This window comes from Chrysochloris asiatica, unplaced genomic scaffold, assembly GCF_000296735.1.
Source record: "Chrysochloris asiatica unplaced genomic scaffold, ChrAsi1.0 scaffold00140, whole genome shotgun sequence".
NCBI lineage: Eukaryota > Metazoa > Chordata > Mammalia > Afrosoricida > Chrysochloridae > Chrysochloris > Chrysochloris asiatica.
Genome location: NW_006408658.1, coordinates 4,573,489 through 4,590,926, shown reverse-complemented (window position 1 = coordinate 4,590,926; position 17,438 = coordinate 4,573,489). Strand labels below are relative to the sequence as shown.

Below are 17,438 nucleotides of genomic sequence, written 5' to 3'. Positions count from 1 at the left end.
ATAAATTAGAAGAGATTATATAAATTATAAGTGAGAGGACTTCTTGTGGAAGAGGATGACGTCTTTTCACATTATTTTCCTTCCTATGTGACTCATGGTATGTTTAGAGCAACTACTATGACTAGAACCTCCCCTGCTTTTTCTCTCTACAGCAAACATTTAATGACTCTGAGTGTCTCTGATGCCGCCCCCACCCACCCTTAAGAGGCGCAGCATCCTTTGTCGGATCTGCTTCATCTTGATGGTATAAACCACTGGATTGAGTACCGGAGGTATGAGAAAATGAAGATAGGAGAGCAGCATGTGGCTGTATGGGGAAGCCTGCTTCCCAAATCTGTGAATCATGGACAGGCCAATCATAGGTGTGTAGAAGAGCAGTACAGCACAGATGTGGGAGACACATGTGTTCAGGGCTTTGAGGCGCTCAGCCTTAGAGGCAATGGTCAGAACAGTCTGGAGTATTAGCACATAAGAGAGAACAATGAGCATTGAATCCACCCCCAGTGTGGAGAGCACAACAAAGAGGCCATATACACTGTTGATGCGAGTGTCCACACAGGCCAGCTTCATGACGTCTGGGTGCAGGCAGTAGGAATGGGAAAGCAGGAGATTCCGGCAGTAAGGCAACTTCTTCAGCATTATGGGGGCTGGGATGTGCAGGCCTATACTGCGCACCACAATGGCCAGACCCAAGCTGGCAATTCGGGTGTTTGTGAGAATGGTGCCATAGCGTAGAGGGTTGCTGATGGCCACAAAACGGTCAAAGGCCATAGTCAACAGCACAGAGGACTCCATGATGGAAAATGTATGGATGAAGAAGAGCTGTGTCAGGCACACATCCACTGCTACCTCCTTGAGACTTAACATATAGATAGCAAGCATGGTGGGCATCGTGGAGGCAGAAAGGCCCAAGTCAGTCACTGCCAACATGGATAGAAAGTAGTACATTGGCTGGTGCAGAGAAGGCTCTGACTTCACCACCCACAGGATCAAGCTGTTCCCTGTCAGGGATACCATATACATTGCACACAGGGGGAAGCAAAGCCAGGTGTACACAGTCTCAAGACCTGGAAGGCCTGTTAAGTAGAAGAAGGTGTTGTTTTTGGAATCTGACATGATGAACTGGAGAGGCAGACTGCCATACAGAAGTATAATCACAGGTCCTGGAATCCAATGAATTGATGGGTCAGAACATGTAGTATAAATCTAGACCTTACAAAGACTATCCATAATGTTCTTCTGGAACACACAACCTTATAATTTTCCCTAGTATGTTGTCTAGTTCATAGATCAGTGGTCATTAAATAAAAGGTTGGACTCCTGATGTGGTGCTGGAGAATCAGCCATGGACTTCAAACACAACATTGGCGATTCAAATCCACCAGCTGCTCCTTGGAAACCCTCAAAAGCACTTAACAACAACAACAAATAAAAGGTGAGTTCTAAGTATTAGGAAGTATTTTCCATATATAGTAAGCCAAGCTTAGGAGCTTTACAACAAAATATACTCCCACTATAGACTTTGAAATATAGCTCTGGAAAGGGACTAAGAAAATATTGGTCATGCATATTGGAAAATTAATTCTGAATTCCAAAATAGTGAGTGTGTTCCATGAGGGATCAGAATCCAACATTTCTCAGTTCCTGTTGACTTCACCACTTTATACTGTCTTTCAATATAATGAGTATGTAATTTTGCAGAGAAAAAATCTCTTATAATTTTTTCAAAAGTATCACCTTGAATATGGCAGCGTGCCAGTTTAAGAACAAAAAAGAACCTACAAACATACGGAATGTAAAATACCAAATTACAGCAAAAATTTAAACCATTTATGTGAATATGATTCCTTTTCCAAATGTGATTATATATGTTACACCTTGGTTATGTAGAAGATGCCTTAACATAAGTTTCAAGCTATTCAGCATTATAGTGAATTCACATCCCTCCTATTCTGAGCTATTAAAATACAAAAACTAAGGAGGTGGGGGGGGTGAGAATAGATTTGCCATTAAATCAAGATTTGGATTTACTTTTAAATTATTTACCAGAGAAACACCAAGTCTAGAAATAGACTTATCTCTTCATTGTGCCCCTGCTTTGAACTTTGATCTCTGTTACATATCCTACCATGTCAGTTATTCTGTTGTTGTTGTTGTTACTAAGTGCCCTTAAGTGGACCCATAGTGACCCTGTATAATGTTTCCTAGGAGTGGCTGGTAGGTTTGAATTGCTGACATTGTGGTTAGCAGTATAGTGCTTATCCTACAGCACCACACCAGGACTCCTCAGTTAACCTACCTTTCCATAGTTAATCTGGTATGAGTTCATCTTCCAAGAAGACAATGGGAGGTAATTTAGCTTGAAAGCATTTTCACTTCCCTCCTAATTACAAACAAAGTAAGGAAATGTTTGGAGTTTTTCAGAATTACTAAATTTAAGGAAAGATAACCAATAATGATGAATTAATTCTGAAGGGTCTTATTTAGTCATCCATTCAGGATTTTTTTCACATGACATTCATTTTCCCTTTGTTTTATCTCCTTCCCTCTAATTTGTCTTAGGATATGCAATCTAGTATCATGTTTAGTTTGAAAAATAGGTCCACCAAATACAGTGTGCTACTTTTTCTTTATCAGGTGGCAATATGTAAGGATAATCTATTCTCAAAGCATTGTTATACATACCACTGTGAAATATCACAACTCTCAGAATTTGGTAGATTCTTTTTTGTTGTTGTTTTTAATGCCCACTTTCTAGATTAAGAATTTAGTCTTTAATAACTCAATTATGTAACTTTCCCAAACTACATTTGTCATAAAAGGATAGCATTTTATATCAGGACAGAAACTAATGTGGGCTGATTTAGTGATATGCAGTTTGAAATACCAGTTCTTAAGGAACACATTTAGAATCATGTATTCTTCTATCAAAGTAAACTAAAGACTCTCATAAATTACTAATTTTTCAAAATTTCCTGTATGATGGATGCCTGGGCTTTATTCTCTTATAATTAACTTTATCATATCAAATTAGAGATATGTTTTCACTCAGTAAACTGTTATATGCATTGCTTTAGATGATGTAAGTAGTGATATGAAAGAAAAAGAAATGTTTTTCAACATCAGAATAAAGATAATTTTAAATATGTGAAAAAATGAAGTAATATGGAAAGAGAAATGGATGTTGTTTTAGACTGAGAATTTAGGGACTAGTTCTATGAAGAGCTGGCATCTGGGGTAACAAACTAGCAAGAAAGGCAACATAACTGGAGATCAGTGTGTATATATATTGTTGTTGTTGTTGTTAAGTGCCGTGGAGTCGGTTCCGACTTATAGCGACCCTGCACAGGGATTCCGAGGCTGTAAATCTTTACAGGAGGAGAACGCCTCATCTTTCTCCCGCGGAACTGCTGGTAGTTTCGAACTACTGACCTTGCAGTTCACAGACCGATTTGTAACCACTACGCTACCAGAGCTCCTTGTGTGTGTGTGTGTGTGTGTGTGTGTGTGTGTGTGTGTGTGTGTATAAATGTGAGAGAATGTTTGAGTTGGAGAGGATGCTTAGAGATGCATCATGGAAAACCTCAGGTTATTAGAGTTGCATTACCTGAGAGAGGGACTTAATCTAACTTTATTTGAGATTCTGAGAAAATAGATAAACCGTCCTGGTGGTACAATGATTAAGCAGCTGACTGCTGGCCCAAGGGTTGGCAGTTCAGTGTACCAGCAGCTCCAGCAGAAGAATAAACCTGACAACATGCTTTCATAAAGACTGCAATTCAGGAAAGCGTTTGGGGCAGTCCAACTCTGCCATATAGTATTGAGTGAGTTAGAATCAACTCAGGGGCACACAACAATAAGAGAGATGAGGAAACTGGAGATAACAAGAACCAACACTATTATTCCAAAAAAACTGAATTTCACATGGCAAGACAAACAATTCTCTGTAGTACTACACATTAAATATATAGTAATATATATTCAAAAAGTGGCTTCAAAAAGTTCATGGAAAATTTTTAATGTCTTACAATTCCATTTTCCACAAAGTTTTGAAGCAAAAATGTAATGCCGCTGTTATGTGCTGTCAGGTTGGTTCCAAGTCATACAGAACTTGTATAGGCTTTCCAAGAGTAGCTCATGGCTTTTTTTTTTGACCTTGTGGTTACCAGTCCAGTGCTTATGCTACAGCATAAATGGAATAATATGTATGTATGTATGTATGTATGTATTTTTTCCAAAGTCAATGTCTCTATATACAGTGGTATCACCCATGACGTACTGCATAAATATTCCTTGAGTTGAAGCCTGTCATTCAGCATTTTAACCATCACTCCAGGTAATGCTGGTATCGACCAAAGATTAAAACCTGCTACCGATATCCTTAAGGATAGGATTGCTTCTTAAAAAGCTGAATGCAATGCTGCTGAAGGATCTCAAACACACGGAAGGAACTAGAATCAATGATTATGAATTAGGAGGAAAGGCACATCTTTAGATAAAGAAAGAAATCTCACTCCTAAGTGCTAAGCTCTGAGACAGTGTCAGCGAGCCTGTCCCAGCCACAAATACAGATACTTTGAGATACCCTAAAGGATTTTACCACAGATCATTGAAATCCAAAGTGCATATGATAATTGTAGTGAATGAAGCATATTGTTTTCTTCCTGATACTTTCCTGGAGAAAGAACCAAATTGTTAATAAGGTAATCTGTATATCATCTATTCTTTGCTTCTACAGAAATTTAGGTTTTAGGAGCCCTGGTGTGGTTCTGTGTGTTAAAGCACTGGACCACACATCGGTTTGAACCTCAAAGTCTGTGGTTCGAGCTCACCAATTACTTCTCAGAAATACTTTACTGGGTGGCTGTGACTGTGTGAGTGTGGAACCGACTCATGGCACTTAGCAACAACAACATAGAAAAATGCTTTTTTCTTTAGACATACTTTTTAAAAATTCCTCCTATGAATCAGGCTGCTAACCTCGGTCAGCAGTTTGAAACTACCAGCTGTTCCGCGGGAGAAAGATGAGGCTTTCTTCTCCCGTAAAGATTTACAGCCTCAGAAACCCTGTACAGAGTCGCTATGAGTCGGAACCGATTCCACCGCACGTAACAACAACGTATATTTTTGTAGTTCGCATGCGGCCCTATAGGATAAGCACTAGACTGCTAACCACAAGAGCAGCGGTTTAAACCCCTCAGTGGCTCCTAGGAAACCCTATAAAGGATTGCTATGAGATGGAATCGACTCAACAGCGCTTATCAACAAGCAACAACAACACATATCTTTATGAACATTCAGTCAGCTACTGACAGAGCAAATGTAAAATGAGGTGAAAAATGATTGAAAATATTGCCTAGGAAGAGGTGTACATGCATATTTAAATTAAGTGTCTGAATGTTGTTGTTGTTGTCGTTGCAAAGTGCCATCAAGTTGGTTCAGACTCTCATTGACTCTGTGGGATTTCCGAGGAGCATTTGGTGAGTTTGAACCTCTGACCCTGCAGTTCAAACTGACCTTGTGGTCTTCTGCAAAACTTACAGTGCCCCTCTCCACCCCTTCCAGTAGCGTATGAGAGTCTTTAACTTAGTTATTAGGACTGTGGCAGTGTATGTTTCCCCATCTTTGTATCAGAGCTCATTTAAGTCCCGCCACCAATTTGTTAGTCACCTTAGTGTGCTTTTGAATTTCCCAATTTACATTCATCCTGCACTCTTTCTTTAAATTCTGAAAAATAACTTTTAGATTTTTGTAACAAACTAAAAGGTCTTTTGTTTCACCTATAGATCTCAGGTGCAGAGACAAAAACACACAGGATATTCTTAGTGTAGGCAAAGTCACAACTCCTGATTTTATTGCATTTACCCTGAAAGAAAAAGGACATTATGAAAAAAAGGCATCAGATTCTCAGATATGTGGAGTGTGTTATTTTTGTATATTATAATGTTCATCTTACTGCCTAGAAAAGGAATCGTTTTAGAAGATAATGTTTCTGTGTGTGATGCTTTTTTTAATTTTTAAGAAATACCTAATTAACTAAGGAGTTTAGCCAGAGTGTAGTTATAAAAACAGGACACCTATTTCTGTCCTGACATCACAAAGAAAAGGACAACTATCTTACTTAGATTGAATTGTACTAATTATTATGTCATACCAATATCATAAGTTTATTTGATAACAAAATAAGATACTGGGTGGAGGAGTTCCTAATACTATGTAACATGCTAAGGAAGTAAATAATTGCTTTTTCCCCTCTACTTATTTCTTAACCCTATTACTTACCATGTTTAAATGTGAAAAACTTTTTCAAAGATGATTCTTCACAGATTTAGAAATAATAGCAATTAATCTTGATCACCCTCGATTTAGATTTAGATCACCCCTCCTTCACCTTTTATCTCACAAGAAGAAATAGACAGTCTTTCCAGACTGTGATCAAAATCAACAGTGCCCCATGCCATTTTCTTCTTCAAACTTTCCTTCACCTTGGCTTTGTTGCTTGAAAAGCTGAGACTATATCCACCTAGAGACTTAGGTATACACACATGATTCTGTTTTTAAGACAAGGGAGAATTTTATCCGTGAGTTACCAATGCATCTTTTAATTGTACATTTAATTGGGTTCCTCTACAACAGCACATTTGAGGAAGTCTTCAGTAAATTTATACAATAGCTCCCAGATTGTACCTGATCTAAATGTACCATTTCACCCACTCAATCTTTAATATGTATTGTCCTTTTTCAGAATCTGACTTTAAAACATACGGACACTACTCATAAAATCACACTAGATAGAAACTTGGAAGAATGTCTTTCCCCTTTCTGCTACAAAATTTACGTGATGGACTCACCCATAAAGAGACTAGAGCTAAAAACACTTCTCCTTGGAAGTCCAATGGTAGTGAGTCTTCAGTGGATAGTAATTTTACAGCAAATCAGCCACTGTCTTGAACTTATTCCCTCAGGAAAATAACAAGTACCATGGGCTTTGTGGCAACAGCTAATTTTAACTAGATCATTGCCAGATAGGATTTTCAATGGGTTATAAAGAGACTACCTTATGATTGAATGGAAAATCCTTTGAGCCTGACCATGTTGAATATTTCATTTACTGATTTCCTTGTTGTTGTTGTTGTTATTAAGTGCCATCGAGTTAGTTTTAACCCATAGCAACTCTGTATAGGGTTTCCAAGGAGTGATTGGTGAGCTTGAACCATCAACCTTGTGGTTCAAACTGACTTTGCAGTCGAGCACATTAACCTTCAACAGCACACCAGGACTCCATACTGATTTCCTTATATGTGATTTAAAACAAATACATAATACACTCACATTCTAGTTAGGAGCCACCTTTTGTTTATGGTGACTAGAAAGGTAGTATCAAATGTGAGTAATGTAGTTGATCTCATGAGTTGGAACAAAATAAAAAGGATGAACTGATAAATTCCATGCTATATTTAATTAAAAAAAAAAAAAAAAAAAAGAACAGCAACTGTGAAATCTATTATGAAGATTGTAGTTTTGATCTTAGTGACTAAGTATTTCGGATTTTTCTTTCCAAACAAGGTTGTATCATCTGCATATTGCAGGTTGTGAATTACTCTAATTTCAATCCTGATAACGCTTTCTTCTTCACAGAATCCTGCTTCTCAGATTATTTGTTCAGCATACAGATTGAATAAGTGTGGTGAAAGGTTGCAACCCTGATGAATATGTTCCCTGACTTCAAACCACTGAGTATCTCCTTGTTCTAGTCTAGGAATTTTGCTTCTGAATTTAGAAAATCTAAAGTTACTGAGAGAAATGATGAAGTAAAGAAATTTCAAAAGGCAGATTGAAAACACAAAGGAAAGTATTACAATTAGTAGAGAAAAGACATGGTAGAAAATCAGAAGGGAAGAACACACTCAGCATTTCTTACACTGACAGAACTGAAGAAAAAAATCCAAGCCTTGTCTTGCAGTATTGAAGGCACTCACTCAGTTTGAGGACTAGAGTGAGCCTGACCCAAATCATGGTATACTCAATAGCCTCACATGCATGTGAAAGTTGGACAACGATTAAAGAAGATTATAAAAGAAACTATGCATTGGGTTTTGGAGGAAAATTATTAAATGTATCCTATACTGCCAGAAGAACAAAGAAGTCTGTGTTAGATGTATAACCAGAAGGCTCCTTAGAAGCTAGGATTATGAAACTTTGGGTATGTTACCAGGAAGGACCAGTCCCTGGAGAAGGATATCATGATTGGGAAAGTAAAGGGTCCGGAAAAAAGAGGAAAACCTCACAACTAGATGGATGGGCACAGTGCCTTTTACAATGGGCTCCAGTGAAACAATTGTGAGAATGGAACAGGACCGGACAACATTTTGTTCTATTGTGCTTAGGGTCACTTTGTGTCAAAACTGACTTGATGGCACATAACAACAACAACAAATGGGCAAAAAATTAAATGATGCAGTAAGCATAAAACGAAGATGGAAGTGTCAGATGCACTACATAGACCCTCTACAACAAAGATAGAAATAAAGATAAAATTTTCATCTGTCTACTTGATTAAATAAAGCAGACAGATGAAAATTCTGACACTTGAACTTCAGAAGAAAAGTTACAGAGGTGGATAGAGTGCTTGCTGGGAGAAAAGGCTGGTCAGAGATGGGGACAGAGGGAGACTGACTGTTCAATGGCTTCCCAGATATGGTTTGACCATCTTGTGAGCAGTTGTGAATGCAGAGAGGCCTGGCAGAGCAGATCCATGCATGTGACAGGAAAGGTGTGATATCTTCTTTTTCCTCAGACTCCCCAGATGAATAGAGGTGTAGCTATCTTCCAACTTCATCCACCTCCAGTGCAGAATCTGCCCTGTGGGAGTTAGGAGTCATGTGGTAGGGAGCCATGGCAGTGTGAGTTTGGGACTGACTGTATGGCTTTGGTGTACAACTTTGGTGACTGGATTCAAGTGGGTTCAACTCAAGGCCTACAAAACTAGCAGAGTTATCAGAACAGCATATCATCAGTCACTCTTTCCCCAGTTTCCTTGTGGTCATAACAGACACTGAAACCAGTTGCATTAAGGACCCACACAAACTATTTCCAGATTGAGTGCCCTGAATATAGGTAACACCAAGGTCAATGGGAATGCCATCTGGGACCAGAAACTCTGCTGTCACATCCCATCTACAACCAATTTGTGAGCTCCTTGAATTGCAGAAGCCCACCAGAGAGTTCTCCCTTCAGCGTCCAACAACTACACTGTTGGTTTTTACAAATATGACAGCCCCACAATGCCTCAGAGACAACAGACAATTTTAGCTCACATGAAGAAAACAGAGAGACTGGCTCAAACTAATGATTAAGATGCAGAGACAGAAACATTTCTGAGAAAAAAAGGTAATAGAACAAACTGAAAAAGAATTCAAAGGAATGGTATTTGGTACTTACAACAGATTGAAAGAAAGTTTCAAGACAGCAAGAACAAGAAAAAAAACAGACAATATAAATATGAGTTTGAAACAATACCAAACCTGCATATTAGAAATCCAGAAGATTAATACTAAGATTTCAGAAATGTACAATACATTGAAAGGGCAATGAAGAGATCTGAAGCAATGGAAATAGGAATTTGTGAATCTGAAGATAAATCTCTTAACACAAATATGCTAGAAGAACAATCATAAAAAAGAAAAAAATCTGAAGAAGACTTATGTGGGACACCATGAAGAAGATCAACTTACGGGTGATTAAAATTCTAGAACAGGAATTGTTCTGGATGATAAAAATCACAGAGAAAATTGTCAAAGAGTTGTTGGAAGAAATCTTCCCTAACGTCACGAAAGATGAGCAGATAAGCATACAATAAGAATGAAAGAATGAACCCCAAGTAGGAATATCCCAAAAGAAAATCACCAAGACATATCATAATAAAAATTTCCAAAATCAAAGACAAGGCAAATTCCAATAGCAATTAGGGAAAAAGGAGAGCCAATACAACTAAGCACTGATTTCTCAGCATAAAGCATACAGGCAAGAAGGAAATGATATGATGTTTACAGAACTCTGGAGGAAAAAAAAAATGCCAGCAAAGATTCAAATACTCAGGAAAGCTGTCCCTCAAATATGATGGCAAAATTAGGACATTTCCTGAATAACATAAATTGAAGGAATTCGTAATGACCAGAGCTGAGAACTAACAACAGCAGACAAGAAACTGAGATCACTATATGTGACAACACCACCCCGATGTCAATTGAAATATAGAATAATTTAAAGTAAAGCAAACTTACAAGACTGAAAATAGGGAACCAGAGATATCAATGTATAATGAAGTCAAATGCAAAGCAAAAAGAAGGAACAGTGTAGAGAAAGAACTTCCAAATGGCCAGGAAATCAAGTAGATTTCAAGATAAAACAGACTGCCTTAAGTAAGGAAAAAATAAATTACAAGAGAATGTAAAAAAAATGACATACCTGCAGACCAAAGTTAAAAAAAAAAAGGAAAATCAGAAATATTTAGTAAACATTAATTCAACAGAAATGAAAATGAAAAGAAAATCCACAAACAAATTGAACTCAGCATAAAAAATTATGTGGAGTAAAGAAAATCCAGCAGCATCTCTCTCTCTCTCTCTCTCTCTCTCTCTCTCTCTCTCTCTCTCTCTCTCTCTCTCTCTCTCTCACACACACACACACACACACACACACACACAAGCAAAAAACAACAGAAATAAATTCATAGCTATTGAAAATTCTACTGAATGTAAATATATTAAATGTACCAGTCAAGAGACATAAAGATCAGAATGGATAAGTAAACAGGATCCTTCAATACGCTATCTACAAGAGACAAATCAAAAAAGAAGGCGACAGCCTAAATGCACATTAAGAGAAGAATGGCTAAACTAATTTTGGCATGTATACACAATGCAACATTGTGTATGGTATACTATGCAACATTGAAGAAGAAAGATGAGCATTGAAGAAGAAAGTGATGCCTCCATCTCAGGCATCACTGCTTCTCTGGGTAGGGTCCCGCTCTCTGCTCTTCTCCCTTCATGGTCCCAGAGACCTCTGCTCCTAGGCTGAAAAGTTAATCACTCCCCTCCTTGCTACAAAATATCTAAAAAATATAAGTGAAAATTTTGTGATGCTCATTTGTTGTTGTGGGCTGTCAACTTGGTTCTGACTTATGGCAACTCTGTCTACATAGGGTTTCAGAGAGTGGCTGGTAGTTTTGAACTTTTTAGTTAGCAGTCCAGTGCTTATCCTGCAGCAGCACATCATAAAAGATGTAGTTCTCTAACAATGCAGGAACACCCACAAGAAAGAAAGAAAAAAAGCATATAATTTAAAGAGCTACCTAAATTAAAGAGGAGTCAAATAATGTGGCAAATGTGAAAAAGTTCTGATTCCATTCCATTTGTTAGATTTTTCCTTGGTTAATTTTATAATCTTCAAAGTTAGATTACATTTGTCAGTGTTGTTTCCTTTGGGATCTTATGACTTGTAGTGGTTAAAGCAATCAAGAGAAAATTATCTATCTAGTTACATTTCCCTATGGATGGAATTGTGAAAGTAATTTTTGTGACCATGCATTATCTTCTTTCAGCAAATAACAGAATTCCAAGAGTACAGTTCCAAATGTAAACCCCATGTGCCTATTAGAATCAATGTTTCTGCATAAAAGTCCTGGCTTTCTGGGCATCTAGAACTAGAAATTCTATGTCTTAGCAGCAGATTTTTGCCCTAAAAATAATCAATAAAATAATATACATTGTTGTTTATTGTTATGTGTCATTGACTCAGTCCCGACCCATAGGGACCCTTTATAGGGTTTCCAAGGAGTGGTTGGTGAGTTTGAACCACCAACCTTTCAGATCAAATCAACTTTGCAGTCTAGCACAGTAACCCACAGCACCTCTCTTCAGTATTCTGAATTTATGGCACTATTATTACTAGAAGTTTGAGAGTCAGAAGCCACTCTAACTGACTACTTCTCTCCAGAAATATTTTCCATTGTATAGTAATGTCTATGGCCTCCATTTTCAACTTCAGTGATTTCAACTTTATTCTCACTGGTTTTTCTGGCCTAGAAGTTGACTACATCTGTATCTTCATTCCTTTTTCCTCCATCTATGACATGGTGTTTCTGGAAAACTGCATGGTGATTCTTGTGATCCGGAGTGAGCTGAACTTGCATAAGCTGATGTTCTACTTCTTGGCCATGCTGGCCCTCACTGACCTGTGCATGAGGTTGTCCACAGTGCACACAGTACTGGGGACCTTGGTAGGCCTCATTCAAGAAATCAGCTTAGATTTCTGCATTGCACAGTCCTATTTCATCCATGGTTTATCCTTCATGGAGTCCTCTGTCCTTCTTGCTATGTCTGTTGACCACTACATTGCCATTTGCAACCCATTGCGTTACTCCTCCATCTTAAGAAATGACAAAATAATAAAAATCAGTATTGCCATTTTAGGTAGGAGTTCGTTACTCAAACCTACAGTCATTATCCACCTGAAGACCTTAAATTACTGCCATCCACACATTCTTTCTCACTCTTTCTACCTACACCAAGACTTACTTGAGTTGCCTGTACAGATATTCATTTCAATCGTATCTGTGCTCTGTTTCTGGTAATCAGCAACATGTTGTTAGATGCAATTCTCATCCTTATTTCCTACATCATGATCTTGCGTATGGTCTTAGCCATTGCAGAGAAGAGAGGATCAAGTCCTTGCAGACTTGTGTATCTCACATCTGTGCAGTTTTAGTTTTCTACATCCCGGTTATTGGTCTGACCATGTGCATCGCTTTGGGAAACACCTCTCACCTTTGGTTCATGTTCTTAAGGGAAACATCTATAACCTTTTACCACCCTTGAAGAATCCTATTATTTATAGTATCAAGACTCAACAAATACAAAGAAGAATCCAGAGATTGTTTCATTTGAAAGGTACTTAAGTTCCCTGAGAGCAGATGTGATTTTATTTAAAAGTCAAAAGTGTAGTCCTGAAGTGTCAATGTCAGTATGCAATTAAAAATAGATTTAGTATATATGTATTATATTTTACATGTTATATGTATATTATTCTCCATTTCTCCATAATTTCATAGATCAGTTAAATTGACACAAAGAATACTGTGATCTGTTTTGCAAACCAGAAAATATGTAAATATGTGTATATGTTTGACAGAGAACACCTGGAGAAAATTAGCTAGCAATTTTCACATGGCAGTTCTAATATTCATGAAATAGTTCAATTTTGCTAATGACTATTATTGAAGTAATAACTAAAAGATGAACCATTTGTTTTACTAAACTTGAGTAGTGTAGGCACCATTCTTGTTTAATATTTAGCTATGTTTCTGTCATTTGGCATGTGTTAAAGTAAGCAGCATATGAAGATTGAACTATTTGGATTGTTATTAAAGTAATGATAATAGCAACAAACAAACTCAGTTCTTTCCCAGTCTCACCCTATGACTTATGAACTGCAGGTGTAGTAATTGCCAAAGTACATAAAAGAAACTATTCAGGTTAATTAGTTAGGTTATCCAGAAATAATACAAATAGCAGTGTAGCACTGCAGGATAATGGATTGGACCACAAGGTTGGTTTGATCTGCAAGGTCAGCAGTTCAAAGTCACCAGCCACTCCTCAAAACCCCTTTACAGGGTTGCTATGAGTCAGAACTGACCCAAATGCACTTAAAAACAACATAGATATATATGAGCCTATATCTACATCTGTATTTCCTCATCCAAATTCTCAATCCAGTTTTGTTGTGGTTATTGTCAAGTGCCATGGAGTTAGTTCTAACTCATAGCGGTCCTGTGTAGGTAGGGTTCCTGAGACTCTAAATTTTTGCAAGTGGAGCAAGCCTCATCCTGCTCCCTCAAAGCTCCTAGTGAGCTTGAGCTACCAACCTCATGGTTTATAGTCCAGTGCTTATCCGACTAAGCCACAATGCTCCCCACATGTGTTTAAGGAACTTAGAAAAGGTATTATTACTATTGACAAATAATATAAGTATATTTCTCATTTAATTTCCCTACTATCACTGGAGGAGCTCTGGTAGCGTAGTGGTTACGAATCGGGCTGCGAACCTTAAGGTCAGCGGTTCGAAACTACCAGCTGCTCCGCGGGAGAAAGATGAGGCTTTCTACTCCCATAAAGATTTACACCCTCGGAAACCCTGTACAGGGTCGCTATGGGTCGGAACCGACTCTACGGCACTTAACAACAACGACTATCACTGGAGATAAATATGATTTTTCATTACATAGAGGTATATCTTAAAATATATAAAGGTGAGATGTCATTTCAAAATATTACAGATAATATGGGACAGGAGTTTGGTATATATCTTTAAAATTTGTTTCAAATCTCTTTATTTCCCCCCTTTCTGCTGTTCTTTTTAGTAAGAAGGTTATTAATTGACTATGGAATTATCCAAATACATGTGCATTAAAAATAAAAGTAGAAAATCACCAAAGTAATATAATGTACACATGTTGATTGCATTAATATTTGTAGTTGTTTTCAAAATGTTTAGTGGTAATGATATGCATAATTTTGTATCTATTTTTGATTACTTACTATTTCTATGAAAGACTTGTGTAGGTACAATTAAAAACAAAAAAATGCACTCTTTTTAGATGTATGATCTGATGTATTTTTGTTTTACAGTATGTAACCACCACAACAATCAAAACATACAATACTTTTATTTGTATTATTTCACAACATTTCCTTATGCCTCTTATTGGTCAGTTCAACCTTAGTCACTTCAAGGGATTAAATTACTAAAAAAAAAAAAAAAAAAAAGAAAAAAAAAAAAAAAAAAAAAAAAAAAAAAAAAAAAAAAAAAAAAAAAAAAACGGAAAACAGAAAAAAAAAAACAAAACTGTGGAAGCATTATTCAGTTTTCACTGGCTCTAAAACTAGGTAATAGGCTTCTGGGTTCTGACCAGGAACGTCTATAATAATGAACTTGTAAAGCTGTTATAAATAGTAAATTTCTTTACATAATGAGCTTTGTAATTTTTACATTAACATTTCCATATGAATAGCTAAATTTTTATTGTCTTCTTTATCTTTACGAGGCAGTAATGAAATTCAATTATATATAATATAGTTTTTGTTTAATGTTTTATGTTTCAAAATGACTATATTCATGCTAGGAATCCTGGTTGGTGCTGCAGGATAATACACTGTACTGCAAATTTGCTTTGAAACTCAAGGTCAGTGATTCAAATTCACCAGCCACTTCTCGGAAACCCTATACAGGACAGCTGTGAATAATAGGAACCAACCCAACAACCCAACAGCAGCAAATTCATGCTTTTTAAAGGTCAATTGGTGCTTTTGATTATGTACATATATAGAGAGAGAGAGTTGGAAATGATCTGATGGCACACAACAACATATATATATATAACTTAAAATATATTCGTGTAACTTTTTTTGTCTATTAGAAGTTGACATTCTCTGCTAGACTGTTTCTTTTCTCCATAGTTCTCTATTTATACACCTAGTTTTGTTATTATTTGCATTAAAGAGAATTTGGTGAGTGAACTGGATGCAACATTACATAGACAGAAAACTTTCAGATATTGAAGCGAGATTCTGAAAATGACACGCAGAGGGATATCATTGCATGATATCTTGGCTGAAAGCAGATAGTACCATAAAGATGTTTGCTTGTGCTTTACTGACTATGCAAAGGCCTTTGACCTGACTTATGACAACATATGAATAACAATACTAAGAAAGGTTATTTCAGATGCATAATTGTGCTAATGAGGAACCTATATGTAGATGAGACATTCATTAGAAGAACAAAAGGGCCTGCTGAATGGTTTAAAATCAGGAAAGATGTTTGTCAGAGTTGCAATCCTTCACCACACTTATTCAATGTATGGTGGTGGTGGCTGTGTGCCATGGAGTCGATTCGGACTCATAGTGACCCTGTACAGGGTTTCCTAGGCTGTAAATCTTTATGAGAGCAGAATGCCTCATCTTCCTCCTGCAGAACAGCTGGTAGTTTCAAACTGCTGAACTTGTGGTTCACAGCCTGATTCATAACCACTATGCTACCAGATGCAGAACAAATTATCTGAAAAATTGGATTATATGAAGAAAATTGTCTATCAGGTTTGGAGGGAGACTCATTAGCAATCTGGGATACGTAGATTATACAGCCTCTCTTGCTGGTAGTGAAGAGGACTTTAAATACTTACTTGTAGAGATCACATATTATAGCCTTCAGTATGGATGGTACCTCAATGTAAAGAAAACAAAATCCTCACCACTAGGCCAATAAATAACATGATAAATGAAGAAAAGATTGAAATTGATAAAGCCTTCATTTTGCTTGGAACCACAATCAACACTCATGGAAGCAGCAGTCAAGAAAACAAAGGACATAGTGTACTATCCAAATCTGTTGAACAAGACCTCTGTAGTGTGTTCAAGATTAAACAGTCTTCACTTTGAGGACTAAAGTGAACTTGTTCCAAGCCATGGTGTTTCCACTTGTCTCAAATACATGTAGAAATTGTACAGTAAATAAGGAAGATCAATTGAGCTATGGTGTTGAAGGAAACTATTGAAATGTCCATGGCCTGCCAGAAGAACAAATAAATCTGTGTTTCAAGAAGTACAGCCAGAATGCTCCTTAGAAGACAGGATAGCGGGACTTTGTCTTTCAAACATCGAACATATTATCAGGAGTGACCAAACCCTGGAAAACGATATCATTTTGGTAAAGTGAGGGTCAGTGAAAAAGAAGATACACCAACAAGAATGGATTGACACAGTGGCAACATCAAGAGCTCAAGTATAACATCAGTTCTGATGATGGTACTGGACTGGGCAGTGTTTTGTTCTGGTGTACATGTGGTCACTATGAGTCTACCTGATTTGATGGCACCAAACAATGGTGTGGTGCTATGGGTTAATATGCCAGACTGCAGAGCCATTTGAACTACAAGGTCGGTGGTTCAAGCTTACCAGGTACTCCTCGGAAACCCTATACAGGGTCTCTATGGGTTGGAACTGACTCAATGGCACTTCATAAAACAACATCAACAACAACAATAACAATATCCACTTTACCAAAACTATTTTCTAACTCTAGACCCAATCCATTTTCTCTAATTAATAACAATTCTTGGGAGATAATGGTCATAGATAAACTATTTTCAGAATTGATTTCTTCCTAACTCTCCATTCAAAAATTTTAGTTCCTGCTCTGAATGTTCCCATCATGTCTTTTTTGAGCCCAGAGACTGACCTCTAAGTCCTGGTATAAAATGAGGGAAAGGGGCTCCATTCCTCAACTATAGTTAATTCAATCCTGTATATTCTCTTTCCTTAATTATGTTTTGGGTTATGTCTCTCCTTAATACATCACATACTTTTTTTTTTTTTTTA

General features: G+C 37.2%; 1 protein-coding gene and 1 pseudogene across 1 annotated transcript; one reads left to right on the top strand and one right to left on the bottom strand.

Annotated features, from left to right (window-relative positions):
• Window positions 1–159: 159 nt before the first annotated feature.
• On the bottom strand, window positions 160–1,116 carry LOC102816262 (olfactory receptor 51G2-like). The gene has a single exon (XM_006870348.1). The coding sequence runs from the start codon at window positions 1,114–1,116 to the stop codon at window positions 160–162; it is 957 nt and encodes a 318-aa protein (XP_006870410.1).
• Window positions 1,117–12,022: 10,906 nt separating this feature from the next.
• Window positions 12,023–12,961, top strand: LOC102821849 (annotated as a pseudogene).
• Window positions 12,962–17,438: the final 4,477 nt, after the last annotated feature.

What these genes read in the sequence shown, in the direction of transcription:
- LOC102816262 (XM_006870348.1), bottom strand. Translation starts at nt 1,116, where the DNA reads ATGTCAGATTCCAAAAACAACACCTTCTTCTACTTAACAGGCCTTCCA.